Source organism: Schistocerca serialis, chromosome 2 (assembly GCF_023864345.2).
Source record: "Schistocerca serialis cubense isolate TAMUIC-IGC-003099 chromosome 2, iqSchSeri2.2, whole genome shotgun sequence".
In the NCBI taxonomy this organism is placed as follows: Eukaryota; Metazoa; Arthropoda; class Insecta; order Orthoptera; family Acrididae; genus Schistocerca; species Schistocerca serialis.
This window is the reverse complement of record NC_064639.1, coordinates 1,159,633,072-1,159,654,379: the sequence shown is the minus strand read 5'-3', so window position 1 is coordinate 1,159,654,379 and position 21,308 is coordinate 1,159,633,072. Positions and strand designations below refer to the sequence as shown.

The 21,308-nt window shown below is 40.0% G+C and overlaps 1 protein-coding gene across 1 annotated transcript in view; it reads left to right on the top strand.

Moving 5' to 3' along the window:
* Positions 1–21,308, top strand: part of LOC126458616 (ATP-binding cassette subfamily C member 4-like) — a 305,514-nt gene that overhangs the window by 251,443 nt on the left and 32,763 nt on the right. Inside the window, exons 18-19 of the mRNA XM_050095782.1 lie at positions 5,522–5,645; positions 6,528–6,698. Coding sequence (XP_049951739.1) covers positions 5,522–5,645; positions 6,528–6,698 — 295 coding nt within the window. The remainder of the gene's footprint in view (positions 1–5,521; positions 5,646–6,527; positions 6,699–21,308) is intronic.

The window sequence follows — 21,308 nt, the reverse complement described above, 5'->3', positions numbered from 1 at the left end:
GCTGACCCAGTAATTGCATCTAAGCCTGTCTGAATTTTCACTGTAGTTTTATGAACTTTCTTCCCTTACATTTAAAAGTACTGCTGCAAACTTGTTTAAGCAAAAATTGCAGACAGAACTGCTGAGAAGGAAATCTTTGGAAAAATTAGTAAGAAAAGAATATTCATATAGATAATCAACGAATATGACACAAGAAAGGTTAAATAATACACCACGGCCATTTCATTTTGAAAGAGTGTTACACGGAAAGCTAGCCTGAAGAAGACAATTATTGGCATCTTTAAAATAAGCCATAAATAATGTAAGTGCTAATAATTAACTCTTACACTCTACTTTTTTTTCCCTCTCCACTTGCCAAGATACTTAAGTTGTGTGTGCGCTCTGCACTCCTGTAGGGTTCTATCACTGAGTACACAATGATCTGGTATCTGTGGTAAAGTGACAAGGTCACTAGTGCAATTCATTGACCTTCTGTGTACAGGCAAGAAGCCTAACAAACTTTTCGTTGGGCCAGTATCATTTACTGCACTCAAAGGTGACGCAGTAGCTGCAATGGTGAAATATTTCCCTGTTCTTTTGCTTGCAGAAATGTAACATGCTTCACATTTGTTGGCAATAAGTAATTTATACGTGCATGTTTGGTGATGGTAAAGTTCTCTTGAACCATTGAAGGCATTTGTTTGGATGCTGTGATGTAGTTACTCTCTCAATGTAGCTAATGTAAACCAGGATAACTGACTCTGTAATTAATCAATACTGTGTGCTTTTTTAATCCTGACAAGTGTGTCGTAAAGTGAGTAAATAATAATAGAAACACTTGTCATTTCAGTTTTTTACTGCATTCCTACTTTTACTTAATACCTCATTGTACAGATTGTATTGTTTAACAGTTGCTTTTTAACTATCTTTTTAATTTAGTTTATTTGGTGAATCCTTTAATCTCCTTAGACAATTAATTTTACAAAATAAATCTTTAGAGAAAATGCTGTTTCGAGTTACATGTTTTCTTTCTTGGAAGTTCACTGTAGGTGTTGTTTCACTGTCCTGGACAGAGGTGTCTGTGCAGTAATTATCAAGGTTAATTGTGATTTGCACAACTGATCATTAACTGTGCTCACATGATGTAGTCGAACCCCCAAGGCTTTAGATGAATCTTTGCGATGAGTGTAATTATTGTTCTTGCAGATTCTTATCACCCATTTCTAATTTTTGAAAACTGTGTATTCTTTAGGCACATCAATAGTGTTGTCCATTAAAATACAGCACCTGGGAGGATAAATAATGAAATTTTATGTACTGTGTGTACAATACTGCAGGAAGAATAAATTTCAGAATTCGTAGATGATTGGGAAATATGTTGGGTGCAAAATTTTGTATACACAGCTGCTGCCTCCAGCGGTGACAATGCCTCTGACCCATCAAGGCATAGTTGAACTGAGCTGTTTCAACTGTACCACAGTGTGTATCAGTTGTAGTGGCTAGTGAGTCAGTGGTGATGTGCCAGTCTTTTGGCAACCCATGCCCATACATCAATGAAAGCCAACAGCCAGCAGCCTTAACGTGCCAGAAATGTAATGGCTGCTGTCCAAATTAATGGCTATGCAGACCTGAGGTAACAGTGTATCCAGTGGCACCCCATACCATGATGCCAGTTGCTGGCCCAGATTTACAATGACTGTAATCTGCAAATTGTTCTTCAGGGTGTCTATACAGATTTACATCCAGCAAGGTGCTATACACTGTGCTGAGGCTTGTCTGAAAAGGCCACGTGGTGCCACCACTCTGTCCAATGTTGCTGATGAGTTCATTACGATACCCAAGTTACCTGACTTTGTTGTGCAATCCTGCACTGCCAAGTGAGCACTGTGTGTGCCCTTCTTGGGCGTTACTCATGTGGGGTCATTGAAGTCCTGCATGGAATTGAATATAGTCCTCATGAACCTACTAATTTCGTATGTGCATGACAATTGTGGGATCTTTAGCAGCACAAGTGGCAGTCTTGCAGAATGATACATTTAGTCTCAATAGGCTCCAATCCTGCTAGTGTCAAATTCCAACATGTGCTTGTAAACTTTTCTTCTTAAGTGAAGTGTCATATAATCTTATTACAAACAGCATTCAAATTAGATTTCTGAATGAGAAAACACTGCACATTCTTCCCTCATATGCAGAATATAGATGGGGCTACTCGTGCCTACTTTCTGTGGTTGTATGGAAATGCTGATCTTAGGCACAGCCAAGCATGTAGCGCATTTCAAGCCAATTTGTTGCATGCCACCATCGTGGTGGTTTTAGTGGCCATCATAGTTAAGTTGCTTTTCATTCCCATACCCTTCAGAAACAATCAATCCTACCCAGCTGTTAAATTCACAATAATTGCTTAAATCAGGGCTTCCCAACAAAATTTTCTCGAGGACCCCCTCATCGAGCATGATTGGTACCTTGTCATATCGCAGTATCAAGTACCTAAAAAAAAGAAAAGTTAAGAGTCTTTTTATACATTTTCTGTTTTTGGTACTTAGATAAAAACATTGACATATTCATTACTGAAAAAAATATTGAGCTTAAAACTTTTTAAATTTAACCATCATTGTTATTGTTAAATTTTTTATTATTGCTCAAAATCTTTGTCTTCAAATCTGGGTGTTTAGTATAACAAACTCCGTAAAAACATAGTGTGTGCTAGTGTCAGTTGGCTCTAGGAAGACTCTAGATGCAGAAGTTAACGTTCGCTAAAGCTCTACTCGTGCAGGAAGCGGCCAAAACAAAAAAATCTGTTATCATACGAAATATATTTAATATATTTTTTATTCTAATAGCATCTTGTGGACCCCTCTGGCACAGCTCGCAGACCCCTGGGGGTCCGCAGGCCACCTGTTGGGAACCACTGGTTTAAATAATCAAATTTGTCCCAGTGATTCATAACAATTTCTTCTTTGTTCCTCCATCAAAGATATTATATTTTGTACCCAACATCTTAGTCATCAAAATCTCTACAGTAGTTCCTCAGAATAGCCCAGATAAATAAACAGAAGTGAGCAGGGGACTTCAATTTTATACACTGATGAGCCAGAACATTACGACCAATGCCAACCTTGAGGATGAATGCCTTCTGGTGGTGTTGCAAGCATGTGGTGCAATGAGGAAAGAATGTAAGTAGGAGAGAGACTAATCAGCAGTCATTATGGTGGAGATACAGCCAACATATGCAGAAATTAACTAATGTAAGCAGTTTTGACAAAGGGCACATTGCTGTGGCCCTGCAGCTGGAATGAGAATCTCTGAAACAGCAAAGCTGGTCGTCTGTTGGCATACTACTGTCATGAGCACCTATGGAAGATAATGAATGATGGTAAAATAATGAGTAGACCATATGGTATTGGATGACCACATCTCATCACAAAACGTAGAGGTTGGAGGATCTCCCACTGTTTAATCAAGAATGGGCCGCAATCTGTGGCAGGTCTGATGACAGCGTACAGTGTTGTTGCAGGCCGAAGTGTTTTGAAGTACAAGGCTCAAAGGCCATTGTTGAACATGGAGCACCACATCACATCCTACATATTCGTATGTTGATGCAATGACATTGTAGGTTATGATTGCAGTGGGCACAGCATCAGTGAGTTTTCACCGTGGATCAATAGAAAAGTGTCGCCCGTCGAATGAATCGTATTCCTCGTTACACCAGGTCAATGGTTGGGTCGTTACACTGTCATCTGTGCGAATGGCTGCACGAAACATGCGCTATGCCACTAATGCAGGCTGGTGAGGGCAGAATTACACTGTGGGGTACACTGAGTTGGGCTTCCATGGGGTCTGTGGTGGTAATCGAAGACATCAAGACAGCAGTGAACTACGTGAACATAATTGTGTACCACCTGCATTGATTCATGCTTGAAGTCTCCCTCTATGGCAGTGGCGTCTTCCCGCAGGATAAATGCCTGTGTTGCAAGATCTGAATCATGCTACTGTGGTTTGATAGACATTGTAGTGAACACACATTGAGGTTTGCCAGCGAATGTTCCTACCTAGTATCCAGTGGAACATATATCGGGTATCAGCTGCATGCATGTAAACCATCATTCTGTAATTTGTGTGAATTGCTTGACCAGTGCATAGACATCTGTTGCCACATACTTCTGGAATCACGCGAAGGTTGCAGAATCCATGCCAAGCACAACCTCTGTTGAACTGTATTTGAAAAGTGGAACAACATGCTATTAAATAGGTGTTCATGATGTTTTGGCTCAACAGTATAGGTAGATATAAAAAGATTTAATAAAATGGTTTTTTATTTACTTACTAAAATATGGCTATACCTTACATTTTGTGTTTGGATGCATTAATGTTCATCCATTATGCCTTTGGTGGATAATGAATGCAAAATATATTCTAATGGCAAACATAAATTTTTTTAAGGGATATAGTTACAGTATAACTATAAAATCTTCCTTCTTGCCAAATTTCGTGATTCTTTGTCAGTGGGAAATATCTTACAGGTTTTGATGAGTGAGTCAGTTTGCCACAAAATTTGTGATATAAATCACTGAATCTTTTTACTGAATTTGCTTAGTAGTTTACAGTTTGTACACTGCCAAGGGACCATGGACCTTGATTTGTGACATAAATTTGAAATTGAAAATCTACCTGTTCCTGTCAAAGGAGGCGGGCAGAATGATCCAGTAAGGGTATTGTTTACTGTTTCTACAGACTGAAACATGATCCCTAAAAAGTCAATAATATTAGCTACAAGCATTCACTTGAATGAACTTAACACTTGGAGATTTGAATAGACCAAAGGAATTAATCAATTCTGGTATTTAAATTTTTTGTGTTCCAGTATATCTTATATTTATGGTTTTATGTGCAGATTTTTGTAAGGCTTTTCTGTTCAAATTTTCGTCCTTGATTTGTCATCTCTATTACTACTCATCTTTTCCTCAGGCCTCAATAAACATACTAAATTTTCAGAAGCAAACGAATCAGGTTTATATTTTTCCCAACTACATCTTGATAAAAAGTTAATTATCTGCTGGTAAATCTTCCAGTTGGTATGATTGGTATTGTTGCGGCCCATGAAACTTTAATGTTTGTAATGTTTCATCTAGAGCTATACTAGATATCTTCAGAGGTGCTCCTGGTTCTGCTGAGTCGTACCAACTTTTTGGCAGGACTTGCAGAACCAGGAGTAGTTCTGAACATGTCCAGTGTAGCTCTGGATGAAACGCTTAGGAACATAAAAGTTTCATGGATGATAACTATACAACCCAAAGATTTACCAGCAGCCAAGACTTCATTTTGTGGAAGCCTTGTTTATATGATCAAACAATTATCATCTCAGGGAGTAAGATTTATAGATCCTACTTTATTCAAAATTATTATTGGAGCTTGTTTTGTATACATCTTGCATATGATTTCTGTAGTAAATATCTTATAGTATTTACATTAAGTATGATTCTACTAAAAAGTATGATTGCTACATTCACAAAATTGATGAAATAACTTGGCTTACTTGTTGCAGGATCTCCATACATCTGCATGGTATATCAGTATTGCATCAAATGCTGCTTTTGGATTTGTTTTGGATGCTATCAGTACTTCATTTGTGTCTGCTGTTATTTTAAGCTTCCTCTTAATGGATACAAGTAAGTTCCTGAAGATCAACTGTAGACACTTTTTTATATTAAAAGTATGATATGTTTGTTGTAAACACAAACTCATTAGTTGAATCTGCAGCAGTTACCAGAATTGTTCATTTTTCAAAAAGTCTGCCCCTCCAATCTAAATCACCCGTCATCGTCACTGCTAACTTGTTTTAAATGCAGATAACATTGATAAGCAGACCTGTGCTGTTATAACCTACAGAAAAACTTAATGTAATTTGGTAGTTAACAGCACTTAAGGTGCAAGCAACACAAGCTGCTGCTTGGAGTGCCAAACTGAGAGGGGGTGACTGAGGTTCTGTAACTGTAAGCTGTCTATACAGGGCATATCACAAGTAGTAAAGGCCATGTGGAGGCCAAGCTGAGAGGGTCACTGGACGTGCACAATTCCAAGATGTGTATACAGTGCATATCACAGTTAGGTGTGAAAACTGACACAGGTGAAAGTTTAGCAGAGGATAGAAAAGAGGAGTGGAGAACAAATGATGTCACTTAAACAGAAAAAGTTCTCAAACTAGCCCTTTTTTGGCATTATGAAAGAGTTTTTGGTAACGATGGTGATGTAATGATGCAAGAGATTTTTAGTATGTGTAGCAGCCAGTATGTCAGGCTGTATTTAGTTAGTTAGTTCGTTAGTTATTTAAAAACAGTACCTAAAGAAACTGAAGTAAATCATGTAGAAATTGAACTAAATTACTTGAAAGTTACTAGAGCAAATTGTGGCATCCTGGTAATTTATTGTTAAATGGTTTAGCTTCTTTTGTATTTTCCCAGTGTTGCCTGTTTTGTTGTTTTATCTTTTCATTTTTGTAAAGCTAATGAATTAATTTCAGGAAGTTGACCACTAGACAATGTTCTTTCCAGGTACTCTAGGTGGATATGTTGGTCTTGCGATTTCTCAGTCACTCATCTTGACTGGAATGTTGCAGTATGGCATTCGCCAAACTACAGAGGTGGTAAACCAGATGACATCGGTTGAAAGAGTTCTTCAGTACAACAACATAGATAAGGAACCCTCTTTTGACTCTGAGCCAGGTAATAGCAGTAACTTTTCACAAGCAATTCAATACTATCTGTAATTGCTGCTATTTTTATATTCATAAATGGGCACAGTGGCTTACATGTCAACTTGAGAGTTTTTGCCCCCCCCCCCCCCCCCCCCCCCCCCCCCCAGCTGCAACTGTGTATGAACTTCCGCGCCTATCATGAAAACTCAAATTTGTAACAAATTTTTCAAAGAATTACGTTCTATGGTTAGTTGGTACCCAGTAAAAAGCAAAATGTACCACATTACTGATACAATGGGCATAGCTCTCAAAATGAATAAAAAAAAGTAGCAAAAAAATGAACTATACAAATAGGAAGCAGTCTTGTATTACATTGAGACAAATTACTAAAACCTGAAAAATTACATTTCACAAAAGAATTTCTGATGACAAACTGCAGCATAGCAGAGGAACCATGTAGATAGGCCACAGCTTGGCTCCATGTAGGGGACTCAACTGACTGACTGTGGTCGATAGTTCAAACAGCTCAACTGCACAAGCTTCCCCCCTCCCCCCCCCCCCCCCCCCCCCCCCCCCCCCACCCACCCAGATAAGGACACCATACTGGCTGTTGCAGTGAATACACTGGCAGTTGCTATTTGCCATCAGTAACAAACAGCCACCACCAGACAATACGAGGGTTGACTGGAAAGTAATGCCTCCACCGTCGTAACTCTTCAACAGTTGGCAGCATTGGTATGTGGCAGCAGGTACTGCCTTTTCCATAGCCTCTTCTCTACAGCTCAAGTTGGTGGGAAGCCTTAGCATTGAACGGTTGTGTTGTTACAGTGTAAAGTATGGAACCCTGTGCAGACGGTCAGTCAATGCGATTTAACCGACGTGCAGTCATTGAATTCTTGACAGCAGAAGGTGTCACCCCAAGGAGATTCGTCAGAGAATGAAAGCAGTTTATGGTGATTCTGCTGATGTGAGCACTGTGTGCCTTCATTCTCATAACTCCACAGGAGTTCCCGGCAAATTTAAAGTCTGTGCGCTTTCATTTCTGGAGTCAGCATCCAGGTTACCCATCGAGCACAGATCTTCCGATAGCCAAACAAAGCAATAATGTGACCCACACATTCTTGTAAAATGTGATTGTGCTTGCAGTTTCTCTCTGAGTGATACGACAATTGTCCTGAATCAATCTTTCAACATTTTGCTTGTGAAACTTGGTGGTTGCTGTCACAGGACGTCCAACTCTTCGTTTGTCAGGCAGGGCAGGTCAGATCAGATGTTCTTGCCTCGACATCTTTAAAGTTACTCACCCAATGACACACAGTACTCACATCAACACAATCACCATAAATTGGCTTTCATTCTCTGATGAATATCCTTTGGGGTGACACATTCTGCTGACAAGAATTCAATGACTGCACATTGTTTAAATTGCATTGACTGAACATCTGCACAGGGCTCTGTACTTTACACAGTAACAACACAACCGTTCAATGCTAAGGCTTCCCTCCAACTTGAGCTGTAGAGAAGAGGCTATGGAACAAGCCAGTACCTGCTGCATACTAATGCTGCCAACTGTTGAAAAGATACGAAGGTGAAGACATTACTTTCCGGTCAACCCCCGTATCAAGCAGCTGCCATGAGGAAATACTGTGTGATACAGAAAACATGATCCAATGGCAGTCCCAAGAGACAAATATTGAAGTATCTAGTTGTCCATCAGTATCTTGGGTTCCAGCAGTTTTATCAAAAGGATGGGTTACTACACACTGAGTTGCAGACAGGTACAGTGAGAAGACTGTTATATACACACATCAAAAAAAGTTTTCCATCACCCCGGTTCCCAGAACTGAAGATAGATGTTGACTGTGGATATTGTATCACAGCCACAGTCCCTTTGACTGTTCAGAGATGTCACTAAACCTGCCCAAAGATGTAAACAACCATGCCTGAGCAGCGCCTATTAGACGGAGGGGGTCCGACAGCCGATCAGTTCCAGACATTCCACCAGGAAGGAGGTACACGGCTCATGTTGTCTGTAGTTCAGTCATGCGTAGATTATAAATACCGTGGTTCAATGACACCCGCATTGTTACTTTGTATCAGGAAGGGCTCTCAACAAGGGAAATGTCCAGGTGTCTCTGAATGAACCATGTTGTTCAAACATGAGGGAGATACAGAGAGACAGGAACTGTCAATGACATGCCTCGCTCAGGCTGCCCAAGGGCTACTACCGCAGTGGATGACTGCTACCTACAGATTATGGCTTGTAGGAACCCTGACAGCAATGCCACCATGTTGAATAATGCTTTTCGTGCAGTCACAGGACGCCATGTTACGACTCAAACTGTGCGCAATAGGCTGCATGATGCGCAACTTCACTCCCGACATCTGTGGTCAGTTCCATCTTTGCAACCTCAACAATATGCATCGCGGTACAGATGGGCCCAACAGCATGCCGAGTAGACCACTCAGGATTGGCATCACATTCTCTTCACTGATGAGTGTCGCATATGCCTTCAACCAGATAATCATTGGAGACGTGTTTGGAGGCAACCCGGTCAGGCTGAACACCTTGGACACACTGTCCAGCAGCAAGGTGGAGGTTCCCTTTTGTTTTGGGGTGGCATTATGTGGGGCTGGCGTACACCACTGGTGGTCATGGAGGGCGCTGTAACAGCTGTACGATATGTGAATGCCGTCCTCCGACCGATAGTGCAACCGTATTAGTAGCATATAGCGAGGCATTCATCTTCGTGGATGACAGCTCACGCCCCCATTGTGCACATCTTGTGAATGACTTCCTTCAGGATAATGACATTACTCTACTAGAGTGGCCAGCATGTTCTCCAGACATGAACCGTATCGAACATGCCTGGGAGAGATTGAAAAGGGCTGTTTATGGATGACCCACCAACTACTCTGAGGTATCTATGCCAAATTGTCATTGAGTAGTAGGACAATCTGGACCAACAGTGCCCTGACGAACTTGTGGATAGTATGCCATGACAAATACGGTCATACATCAAAGCAAGAGGGCGTGCTACTGGGTATTACAGGTACCGGTGTGTACAACAGTCTGGACCACCACCTCTGGAGGTCTCACTGTATGGTGGTACAACATGCAATATGTGGTTTTCATGATCAATAAGAAGGGCAGAAATGATGTTTATGTTGACCTCTATTCCAGTTTTCTGTACAGGTTCTGGAACTCTCATAACTGAGGTGATAAACTTTTTTTGATGTGTGTATAAGCTTTCGATCAGAATCTTCTTCAGAAAAGAGGAACACGCAAGCGCGCTCACGCACTGTGCGTGAGGTGTGATGACTTGCGTGAATGTCTCTCTCTCTCTCTCTCTCTCTCTCTCTCTCTCTCTCTCTCTCTCTCTCTCTCTCTTTCCTGAAGAAGGCTTTGGCCTAAAGCTTACATGTAACAGGGTGTCCATCATGCCTGTCTGCAAATCAAAATATCATCTTTGGTGTGAGTAGGAACCTTCCACAATATTATTCGTATTACAACCTGGACTTTACATTGTTCAATATCTGGGGTTTATTATGAGGCATGTCGGGAAAGTAAGTTTCCCAATGTTTTTTTCCTTTAAAGTAGACATATTTAGCTGGGAAAATTGTGCATGTGCAACATATCTATGATGTGACAATCAAATGCTGGCTGGACAGGTCCTGCCTGGTGCAAGTACTGTGACATCAGTGACCTAAAAGGCGTCTTATTCGTTCTCCCACCGTCTGCAAGGTTCGGTTGGTGATAACGTTCCTTAATGCACCCATCGAAATCCATAGTCAGCTCTGTCAGGTCTATGGGCAGATCATCACGAGCAAACAGATGGTGCATTGCTGGTGTAGGCTTTTTTCCTAAGGTCGTCAAAGTGTCCATGATGAAGAGTGCAGTGGAAAACTGTCCCTCTCAAATGATCACCTGGCTGAGCTAGTGCGGCATGCACCCTGGAGAACTGTTGCTTCATGATTAGAGCTCAGCAGCCATTTTTGGCAGATATTGGGAGCCTTGTTGCGTGAAATTCTCACTGAGCACCTGCTGTTCAAGAAATTGTGTGCCAGCAGGGCGCCAAAAAAACTTGACGCTAGAGCATAAAAAAACCCTTTGGATCAACACTGACATTTCTGTATCAGGATGATGATGATGATGATGATGATGATGATGATGATGATGATGATGATGATGATGATTTCTTAAACACAATCATCACAGGAAATATGTGGATTTCTCACTTGACCCCAGAAACCAAGTGGCTGTCAATGCATTGGTGTCGCTGTGGATCCCTGGTCAAGATGAAATTCAGACAGAATGTGCAGGTCCAGAAAGTGATGGGCATGGTGCTCTGGGACAAGAAGGGCAATATGTTCATTGACATTCTGCCCAGATGTGAAACAGTGAATGCTGACTGTTACTGTGAAGCAATGCGGAAACTGTGATGTGTCATTAAGAACAACAGGCATGAAAAGCGTACTACAGGTGTTGTGCTGTTCCATGACAATTCTGATCCCCATACAACATGACGCTCTGCATCTGCTCTGCAGAAGTTCAGCTGGGAGCTATTTTATCATCCAGCTTACAGTCCTGATCTTGCTCCCAGTGATTCAGTGATTTCTATCTTTTTCTTGCACCTCAAGAAATTTTTGTCCTCTGGCCAGCGTTCTGATGAAGATGAAGAGCTGAAGACAACTGTCACACGCTGGTTCCATTCACAGGTGGCAGAATTCCGTCACACTGAAATACAAAAGTTGATACCATGATATGACAAGAGTCTCAATTCTTTTGGTGACTACATCAAAAAATAGCTAAAACGTTGCTGTACATGTTGCCAATGAAGGTTTTCATTTGACTATGTTGTATTTGTTTTAAAAAATAGGGAAACTTACTTTCTAGGTGTGCCTCATACTTTTCATATGTTTAACAGAATCCAGTTTTTCTGTAGAATAATGGGATGATATTTATGGTACAGAGAGATTTCCTGTTGTTGCCCTTGAAGTATAACTTTTGCTTTCACATAGTTTTTTTCCTTGTTGCCAAGCAGATTAAATATTTCAAGAGGTTGGTGAAAGAAAGTGTGAAACCATAAGAGTGTATTTTGACTTAGTACTTGGTATGTTCTGGATTAAATTCAAAGACAAGAACATCAATAGAATAGTACAAAACAAACAATGGAAAATTCAGAATAGAATGACAGTATGATGAAAAGGCTAGACTCGCACTAACCATATAGCAATTTGCCGAGTCTGAGATAGGCACAACCAAAAGACTGTCAAACACGTAATCTTTCGGCTGAAGAGGCCTTCATCCGATTTAGACATCGCGTGTGCGATGAGTAGCAATCTATTCTTTCCATAATATTGCCATAATATTAAACAATTTATGTAGTAGATAGTGATTTGTATCAGTATCTATGGAACTAATTGCTACCAGCATATGGTAAATGTGAAAATACAGCAAATAAGACTAATAGTTACTAAATTAAGGTTAGTACTTTCTTCCACTGTCACATTCATTTCATTTAATTTTTCCAATACTTAATGCTTAAATCTGCAAGTAGTGCTGGCCCTTTCCACAAATAGATGAATTGTTTCAAATAACAGTTAGCATTGAACTATATTTTCATATACTTTGTAGATACAGAGGACTCTTACTAGTTGTAATTCCTTCGTGTGTCGTCATATAGCACTATGTACTTGGCTTCTTGTATTGTTTGTATACCATGTTTCTTTACAAGGTTCACTTCTTCTGAATCAGACCCCACTGTGCTTGGATTCTTAAATTTTCTATACATTTTAATTAGATTTATCTTACGGGAGGTAAGTAAATAATCATATGACAGGGCTGATACAGAGGCGCGGAAGGGCGGTTCTGCTTTCCCACACCGTAACGAGCATCTTTTCATTTGCAGTGTGAAAGATCAGTGCCGAGTGTAATGGTTTCTTGTAGAATGGCAGGATGACTTCAGAGTCCCACTGTATCACATGCCTTCAACCTTGAGTAAACATGAGGGGATTTTGGTTTTAATTCTTTGCATTGGCGTGTAGCCTGGTGATACAGAATCTTACACTACTTTGTTGCTCCCAGTCGCAGCCACATATTGATGGCAAAAGTTTCTTGAACCAAAAGTGTTTGAAATATGGAGCCACTTGGTCAAATGCTGCTGCAAAAGAATGCATCAGTGATATCAGTGTCAAAGGTAGATACTATGGTGTTGTGAAGCAGTGGCTTGTCAGTAGATTTTATTTTGATACTCATTTTCATTGTAAGAATGGTATGATCAGTCCTAAATACTGTTTTGGAGAAAGCCTTAGAATATAATTTGGGAATCTACCAGTGCTGTCTCGCCAGAAATAACGTGATTGCGTTTCATCTTCTGACAGGCTAAAAAGCAACAGTTATTATGTAATTGATAAGAGTAATTGATGTGGTTTGGTCTTTGCTGGCATAATTCCAGCACTTGCTCCCCATGATCATTTCTCTCTCTGACCATAAAATCAACCATACACTTAATCTGTTAAATAACTTTGTTGCAAGTTATTAACATTTGTTTCTTTAGAGTTTTTGTTATGCCTTACCTTCCTGGTGGTGGTGGTGGTGGTGGTGTCTTCACTCCAGACACTAGTTTGATGCAGTTCTCCATGCTGCTATGTACTGTGCAAGCCTCTTCATCTCAAGAGTACTACTGCAACCTACATCCTTCTGAATCTGCTTAGTGTATTCATCTCTTGGTCTCCCTCTACGTTTTTTACCGTCCACGTTGCCCTCCAATATTAAATTAGTGATCCCTTGATGCCTCAGAACATGTCCTACCTACCGATCCCTTCTACTAGTCACATTGTTCCACAAATTCCTGTTCTCCCCAATTCTGTTCAGTTCCTTCGCATTAGTTACATGATCTACCCATCTAATCTTTAGCATTCTTCTATAGCACCACGTTTCGAAAGCTTCTATTCTCTTCTTGTCTAAACTATTTATTTTCCATGTTTCACTTCCATACACAGCTACACTCCATACAAATACTCTCAGAAATAACTTCCTGACACTTAAACCTATACTCAGTATTAATAAATTTCTCTTCTTCAGTAATCCTTTCCTTGCCATAGGCAGTCTACATTTTATATCCTCTCTACTTCGACCATCATCATTTATTTTGCTCCCCAAATGGCAAAACTCATCTACTACTTTAAGTGTTTCATTTCCTAATCTAATTCCCTCAGGATCACCTGACTTAATTCGACTACATTCCACTATCCTTGTTTTGCTTTTACTGATATTCATCTTATATCCTCATTTCAAGACACTGTCCATTCCGTGCAACTGCTCTTCCGGGTCCTTTGCTGTTTCTGACAGAATTACAATCTCATCGACGAACCTCAGTGTTTTTATTTCTTCTCCATGGATTTTAATTCCTACTCCGAATTTTTCTTTTGTTTCCTTTACTGCTTGCTCAGTATACAGATTGGATGACATCAGGGGTAGGTAACAAACCTGTCTCACTCCCTTGCCACTGCATCCCTTTCATGCCCCTCGAATCTGCCATTTGGTTTCTGTACAAATTGTAAATAGCCATTCACTCCCTGTATTTTACCCCTGCCACCTTTGGAATTTGAACGAGTATTCCAGTCAACATTGTCAAAAGCTTTCTCTAAGTGTACAGATGCTAGAAATTTAGGTTAGCCTTTCCTTAGCCTACCTTCTAAAATACGTCTTTCTTCCTTTCTTTTCTTTCTTCCTTTCTTTTCTTTCTTCCTTTCTTTTCTTTCTTCCTTTCTTTTCTTTCTTCCTTTCTTTTCTTTCTTCCTTTCTTTTCTTTCTTCCTTTCTTTTCCTTTTCTTTTCTTTCTTTTCTTTCTTTTCTTTCTTTTCTTTCTTTTCTTTCTTTTCTTTCTTTCTTTCTTTCTTTCGCGCTGGTCATACCGGACTCGAGAGTCCATTACCTCAGCAACGTATTTTCGCCATCTGTCCCTGTCTTGGGCTATTTCCTTCCATTCACCTTCAATACCTAGGCTCCTCAAATCAGCCTTCACATTGCCCTTCCATCTACGCCTCGGTCTCCCCACAGGACGTTTTCCCTCTAGGTGCCCTACCAGTACCCTGTGTGCTGCCCTGCCCTCATCCATTTGACCTACGTGACCCGCCCATCGCAGCCTACGTGATTTAATAATACTCATTGTCAGGGCTTGATTACAGTTCGTGAACCTCTTTGTTGTGCAGTTTTCGCCACACTCCGCTAATGTCATAGGATCAGTATTGCCTTGCATGTTCCAACATTTCTAGGGAATCCAAACTGATATTCCCTAAGGTCGGCTTCTGCCAGTTTCCCCATTTGTTTGTAAAGAATTCATGTTAGTCTTTTGCAACTGTGACTTACAAAACTCATAGTTCAGTAGTTATCACACCTGCTTTTCTTGGGAATTGCTATATTTGTCTTTAAGTCTGAGGGTATTTTGCCTGTCTCGTACATCTTGCTCACCAAATGGTAGAGTCTGGTCATGGCTGGCCCACCCAAGGCTATCAGTAATTCCAATGGAATATTGTTTACTCCTGGTGCCTTGTTTCAACTTAGGTCTTTCAGTGCTCTGTCAAACTCTTCACGCAGTATCATATCTCCCATTTTATCTTCATCTACATCCTCTTCCATTTCCATAATGTTGTCAAGTAGAATGCCCTTGTATAGACCCTCTATACAGGATGGAGAAAAATTGTCACTAAATTTTAACCTTGGATAGCTGATGCCACAGTAGGAACCAAAATTACTAATTGTGTAGGTTGACAACGTATCTGTTTTAAACTATGGAAACTTGGCGCCATGCACTCAGATTGGCTATGGGATTACCCTGTTGCCTTTTGTCTGTTGATGGGCAGTGCTGTGGTTGTCAGTTTACTCATACAAATGTCCCTTTCCTCATCACTGCCCCAATGTGATACGCAGTGCACAGACAGACAGACAGACAGACAGGTGCGCGACTGCGGTACCCAGCAAGATGTTACCCACACCCTGAAACATTTGCAGCAATTCACTGGCAAAATGGCGAAACAGGCTCGTTAGCGGGATAGCATGGTGATGCTGTCAGACCTCGAACATGACAGGATGCTGCATTTGAAGTGACTGTTCTCAAAAGCTTCAGGGAAGTACCCACAAGTACTCTGGCAGGTGGACATGACATGGGGTTCACTCATCAGTTAGTCCGGGAGGTTTTGAGGGACGACAGCCAAAAGCCATTTAATTTCCGCCCTGTCAGAGACCTAAATCCTGTGGCGGACTATGAACAAAGGCTAGGGTTTCACCGGTGGTTTCTGTGATGTGTTGTGCAAAATACAGACTTCCCCACAATTGTGTTGTTTACTGACGAGTGCGCCTTCTGTCAGGACGGCCTTAACAATACTCGAAACGTTCATTACTGGGCAAGGGGAAATTGTCACATCACATACATCCACAGGCACCAGGAATGATTTTTCACTCAACATTTTGACAGGAATTATGGGTGACCATCTAATTGGGCCAGTCCGTCTACCTTCTCAGCTTACCGGGGCATTTACCTTCACTTTTTGCAAGAAACTCTACCTGTCCGAGTGGAAGATGTACCACTGGACACAGGGCTATGCATGTGGTTGCAGCATGATGGGGCAACCACAATAACAGTCACACTGTGTGTAGGTATTTACATGAAATCTTAGATGGTCTGGTAATTGGGAGAGCTGCTCATAGGACATTGTGCCTGCAATTACCAGACCTCACACCACTGGACATTCTCCAGTGGGGACTCTCCAAGGTTCTAATACACCCACCCAGATACGAACCACCTAGAAACAAAGAGGAATTAATGGATCGCATTCAACATGCTACCAATTGCATCAGGGCAATGCCAGGGATCTTTCAGAGATTTCGGAAGAACACTATTGGATGTTACCAAGCTTGTGTCGTGTCAAAGGGTCACCGGTTTGAGCACCTGCTTTAAGTAAACTATGTCCTACCTACAAAAAAGGTGTTTTTCAGGGCCGACACAATTTTTAAAAGACATTCTGTAAGCGAACTAACAGTTGTTGATGGGTTTCATCCCGGTACGTCTTATCATGAAACTACAATGGATGTGTCGGGACTCTGGGGGATTTGCCCCCAGGGCCGCAGAGTGGAAGGCTTGCATGCTACCACAGAGCGTGCGAGCCACCTTGTATATGGTGGGATCTCCTGCAGGCAAATCCTGCTGAGTCACGCGTTGTCCAGAGCCTATGGCAACAGGGCAGTTCTGTGGACAATCGGCGAGTGTGGCGCCACGTTTCTGTAGTTTAAACATGGTGCATTGTTGACCTAAACAACATTACCAGTTTTGGTTCCTACCGGCATCAGCTATCTAGGGTTAAAATTTCATGACACAATTTTTCTCCACCCTGTACATTCTTGCACCTTTCTGCTTTCCCTTCTTTGCTTAGGACTGGTTTTCCATCTCGGCTCTTGATATTCATACAGGTTGTTCTCATTTCTCCAAAATGTCTCTGTAATTTTCCTGTTGGCAGTATCTATCTTATCCTTAGTGATACATGCTTACATTTGATCCCTAGCCATCCCTGCGTAGCCATTTTGAAGTTCCTGTCAATCTCATTTTTGAGACGTTTGTATTCCTTTTTGCCTGCTTCATTTATGGCATTTTTTATTTTCTCTTCCATCAATTAATCAGTATCTCTTCTGATACCCAAGAATTTCTATTAGCCCTAGTCTTTGTACCTACTTGATCCTCTGCTGCTTTCACTATTTCACCGCTCAAAGCTACCCATTCTTCTTCTACTGTATTTCTTTCCCCCATTCTTGTCAGTCGTTCCCTAATGCCCTCCCTGAAACTCTGTACAACCTCTGGTTCTTTCAGTTTATCTAGGTCCCATCTTCTTAAATTCCTACTTTTTTGCAGTTTCTTCAGTTTTAATCTACAGTTCATTCCAATTTAAAACCTGTTTCCTAAATCTTTGTCTTACCATCATATAATATATCTGAAACCTTCCAGTGTCTCCAGGCCTCTTCCACTTATACAGACTTCTTTCGCGATTCTTAAACCAAGTGTTAGCTATGATTAAGTTACGCTCGGTGCAAGATTCTACTAGGCTGTTTCCTCTTTCATAGCTTACTCCCCTTCCATTCTCATCTACTACTTTTGCTTCTTCCTTTCCCTACTATCGAATTCCAGTCCCGCATGACTATTAAATTTTTGTCTCCCTTAACTATCTGAATAATTTCTTTTATATTATCATACATGTCTTAAGTCTCCATCTGTGGAACTAGTTGGCATATAAATTTGTACTGCTGTGGTAGGCAAGAGCTTTGTGTTTATGTTGGCTACAAAATGCGTTCACTATGTTGTTTGTAGTAGCTTATCCACATTCCTATTTTTATTCATTATTAAACCTATTCTTGCAATACCCAATTTGATTTTGTATTTACAACCCTGTATTCACTTGACCAGAAGTCTATCTGCCACCAACCTTCATTAATTCCCACTATACCTAACTTTAACCCATCCATTTCCCTTTTTAAATTTTCTAACCTACCTGCATGATTGAAGGATCCAACATTCCATGCTCCAATTTTTGGAATGCCAGTTTTGTTTCTCCTTATAACGACATCGTCCTGAGTAGTTCTGATGCCATCACCATTTAACCATACAGTAAAGGTAGGTTGTGTGTGTGTGTGTGTGTGTGTGTGTGTGTGTGTGTGTGTGTCCAATTCAGTTTGGATGAAAGCTTTCTTGTTCAGCAGTCTTTTTAGCTTGGATGAAAGCTTTCTTGTTCAGCAGTCTTTTTAGCTTGGATGAAAGCTTTCTTGTTCAGCAGTCTTTTTAGCTTGGATGAAAGCTTTCTTGTTCAGCAGTCTTTTTAGCTTGGATGAAAGCTTTCTTGTTCAGCAGTCTTTTTAGCTTGGATGAAAGCTTTCTTGTTCAGCAGTCTTTTTAGCTTGGATGAAAGCTTTCTTGTTCAGCAGTCTTTTTAGCTTGGATGAAAGCTTTCTTGTTCAGCAGTCTTTTTAGCTTGGATGAAAGCTTTCTTGTTCAGCAGTCTTTTTGTTCTGCCTGTCTGCGACTCATTTCCGCTATGTGGCGAGTAGCAATCTATCCTTTTCATAATGTAGTGTCATTATTCCATTCTGGAATTTCCATCACATAATCATTATGATCCATAACAGGAAAAAAGCTTGCTGTTAACAAAAATATTTGCAAAAAAAGTTGTTCGCAAACAAAAGTCTGTTGGGACTATTGTGTATGTTACCACTGAATAAACTAAAAATATGACAGCAACTAAATTGTTTCAAAAGCTTTTGAATTAAACAGTGTTTTGACATTGTGTGTCTTAATGAAGTTCCTTTAATTTTTTCCTTCACAGAAAAGTCAGTTTTTGCCAACACCACATTCTGTGTGTCAAACGGTGATAAACTAAGTGATAGGTTATAGTTTCAATATGTAGTGGTCCACATATATTGTGTACATAAATATGCACTCACTCCGTTAGCAGTTACAATGCTAGGTGTCACATTTGCCAGTATTTCATCAGACTGTCTTTAAAGATTACATGACACGGTTGCCGGCTAAGGCAGAAGGTTCAGACATCTAAACTTCCAGACCTAGGAGAGATTTCTAAAAGCCCTCCACTTGATTGTACTAATGTAAATGAACTAGGTCTCTTGTCGTATATTTTTATACATTTTTATTTATTTTTGCACTTTTTAGTCCATAACATTTCATAACGTACACTTCGACATGATCTGCCTTCAATTATGTAATAGTGAAAGTGAGAGAGAGTAGAGCATCTGCCACAGTAAACATTTTTATTGTGCTTCAACACTAATGAAAATATTTGTTAAACAATGCTGTGAGCATGGTCTTTCACATTATGGACATACTCTTCGTAATTCAGTGTAGGTTTTGCGCTTTGTCTATGTTCTCATCGTAGTCCCTAATTCTGCAGTGGTTAACTGAATGGTGCTCATGAAGTTAGGAGGTTGGCTCATTCAAGCGTGGGATGGCCAAACAGCCAGTGTCCAAAGTAGTCACAGTGATGTCTGTTGGATTCTTACAGAACTACCTGCAATTAGCAATTCAAGCAAGCATAAACTACAGATTCAGACCTTTACCTGCCACTGATTTTGCAAGGAAAAGTACTAACATTAATGCAAATAATATTGACAAGTAGGCTCATATTTCATGACTGCATTTGGTCACTGTTCTGTAACCAAAATATTGATACTATTCTTGCTTATTTCCTTGCTCCCTTAGTACTTCGCTATGTTTCTTCTGTGGTGTCTCAAAATGACCATAGCATTTCCAGTATCTCTCATTTAGCTTGATTATTCTCAGATTGTGTAAGCTTATTTTTATCATTTATGTTTACTGACACAAAAGACCATAGGCACTCAAAAATTGCAAGGGTGATTTGTACTAAGGTATACTTTCAACAAGTTTGCCCAACCCTTTGGTTTACTTAGTAGTGGTGAGCTGAGTTTTATTATGTTAAGTAAAATAGAATAGAATAGAATATTTTTATTAGCCTTTCAGTATTTTTCATACAATTGGCTTCGTCAAAGTTTACAGAGGGTTTTAGTTTCAGCATGATATTCAAATAGTTACAGAAAGGGGAGAAAAGGAACTAAAGACCTTTTCTTCAGAATTACATAAAACAATGTTTTATACAGTAATTAAATATACACATGAGAAAAGAATCACAGTAAATAACTAGCTTATGTAATATCAAAACATTTTCTTCATAACTTTGGTAAACACATATTTTGATGATTAGTTTCTAAGAATTCAGTTGTATAGAATTCATTGTTTTTTAGCCAGGTTTGCAATGTATTCTTATCTTTATTTAGTGGTACTGTATGAGCTGAGCATGGTAACTTATTGAAAGATTTTATGCTTAAGTACTTATAGTTATTATGGACTACACCAACTCTTGTGGAAGGCAAGTTCAGCAGATCACTGTTTCTTGTACTGTGTGCATGCACATCACATCTCATGTTCAATTTTTTCAGATTTTCTCTGGCATATATTAAACAGTTATATATGTACATGCTTGTCACTGTCATTATGCTAAGAGATTTAAAATAATTTCTGCAGGACTCTCTGGGTGCTAACCCTTCCATGCACCTGATTGCTTTCTTCTGCCATCTGAAAATACATTCAGCCCCTGGGGAGTTACCCCAAAGCAATATTCCATATTGCAGTTGGGAATGGAAAAAAAGCATAGTATGAGTAGAGTAGCAGTTGCTTGCTCACACTGTTCCTTTATTTATACAATAAGAAAAGTACTCGTGCTAGTTTACTACAGAGATAATTGGTGTGTCCTTCCCATGAGAGCTTTTGGTCTAAGATTAGTACAAGTAATTTCACTGTTTTGTTTTCATTTTTAGTTACTTTGAGATTAAATATTATTTCTTCTGTTTTTGTTTGATTTATGCACAGCTGGTTAGCCTGACACCAGTAATTAGCCATTTGCATCATTTCTCTATTTTTGTCCAGTACACTCTGTAAGTTTTCTCCTGTACTTACTAATTTCATATAGTATGTCATATAGTATGTTCTTACACGTATGTAATTCGAGAAGTCTATGTTAATGACAATGAACAGAAAAGGTCCAAGAACAGAGCTTAGGGTAT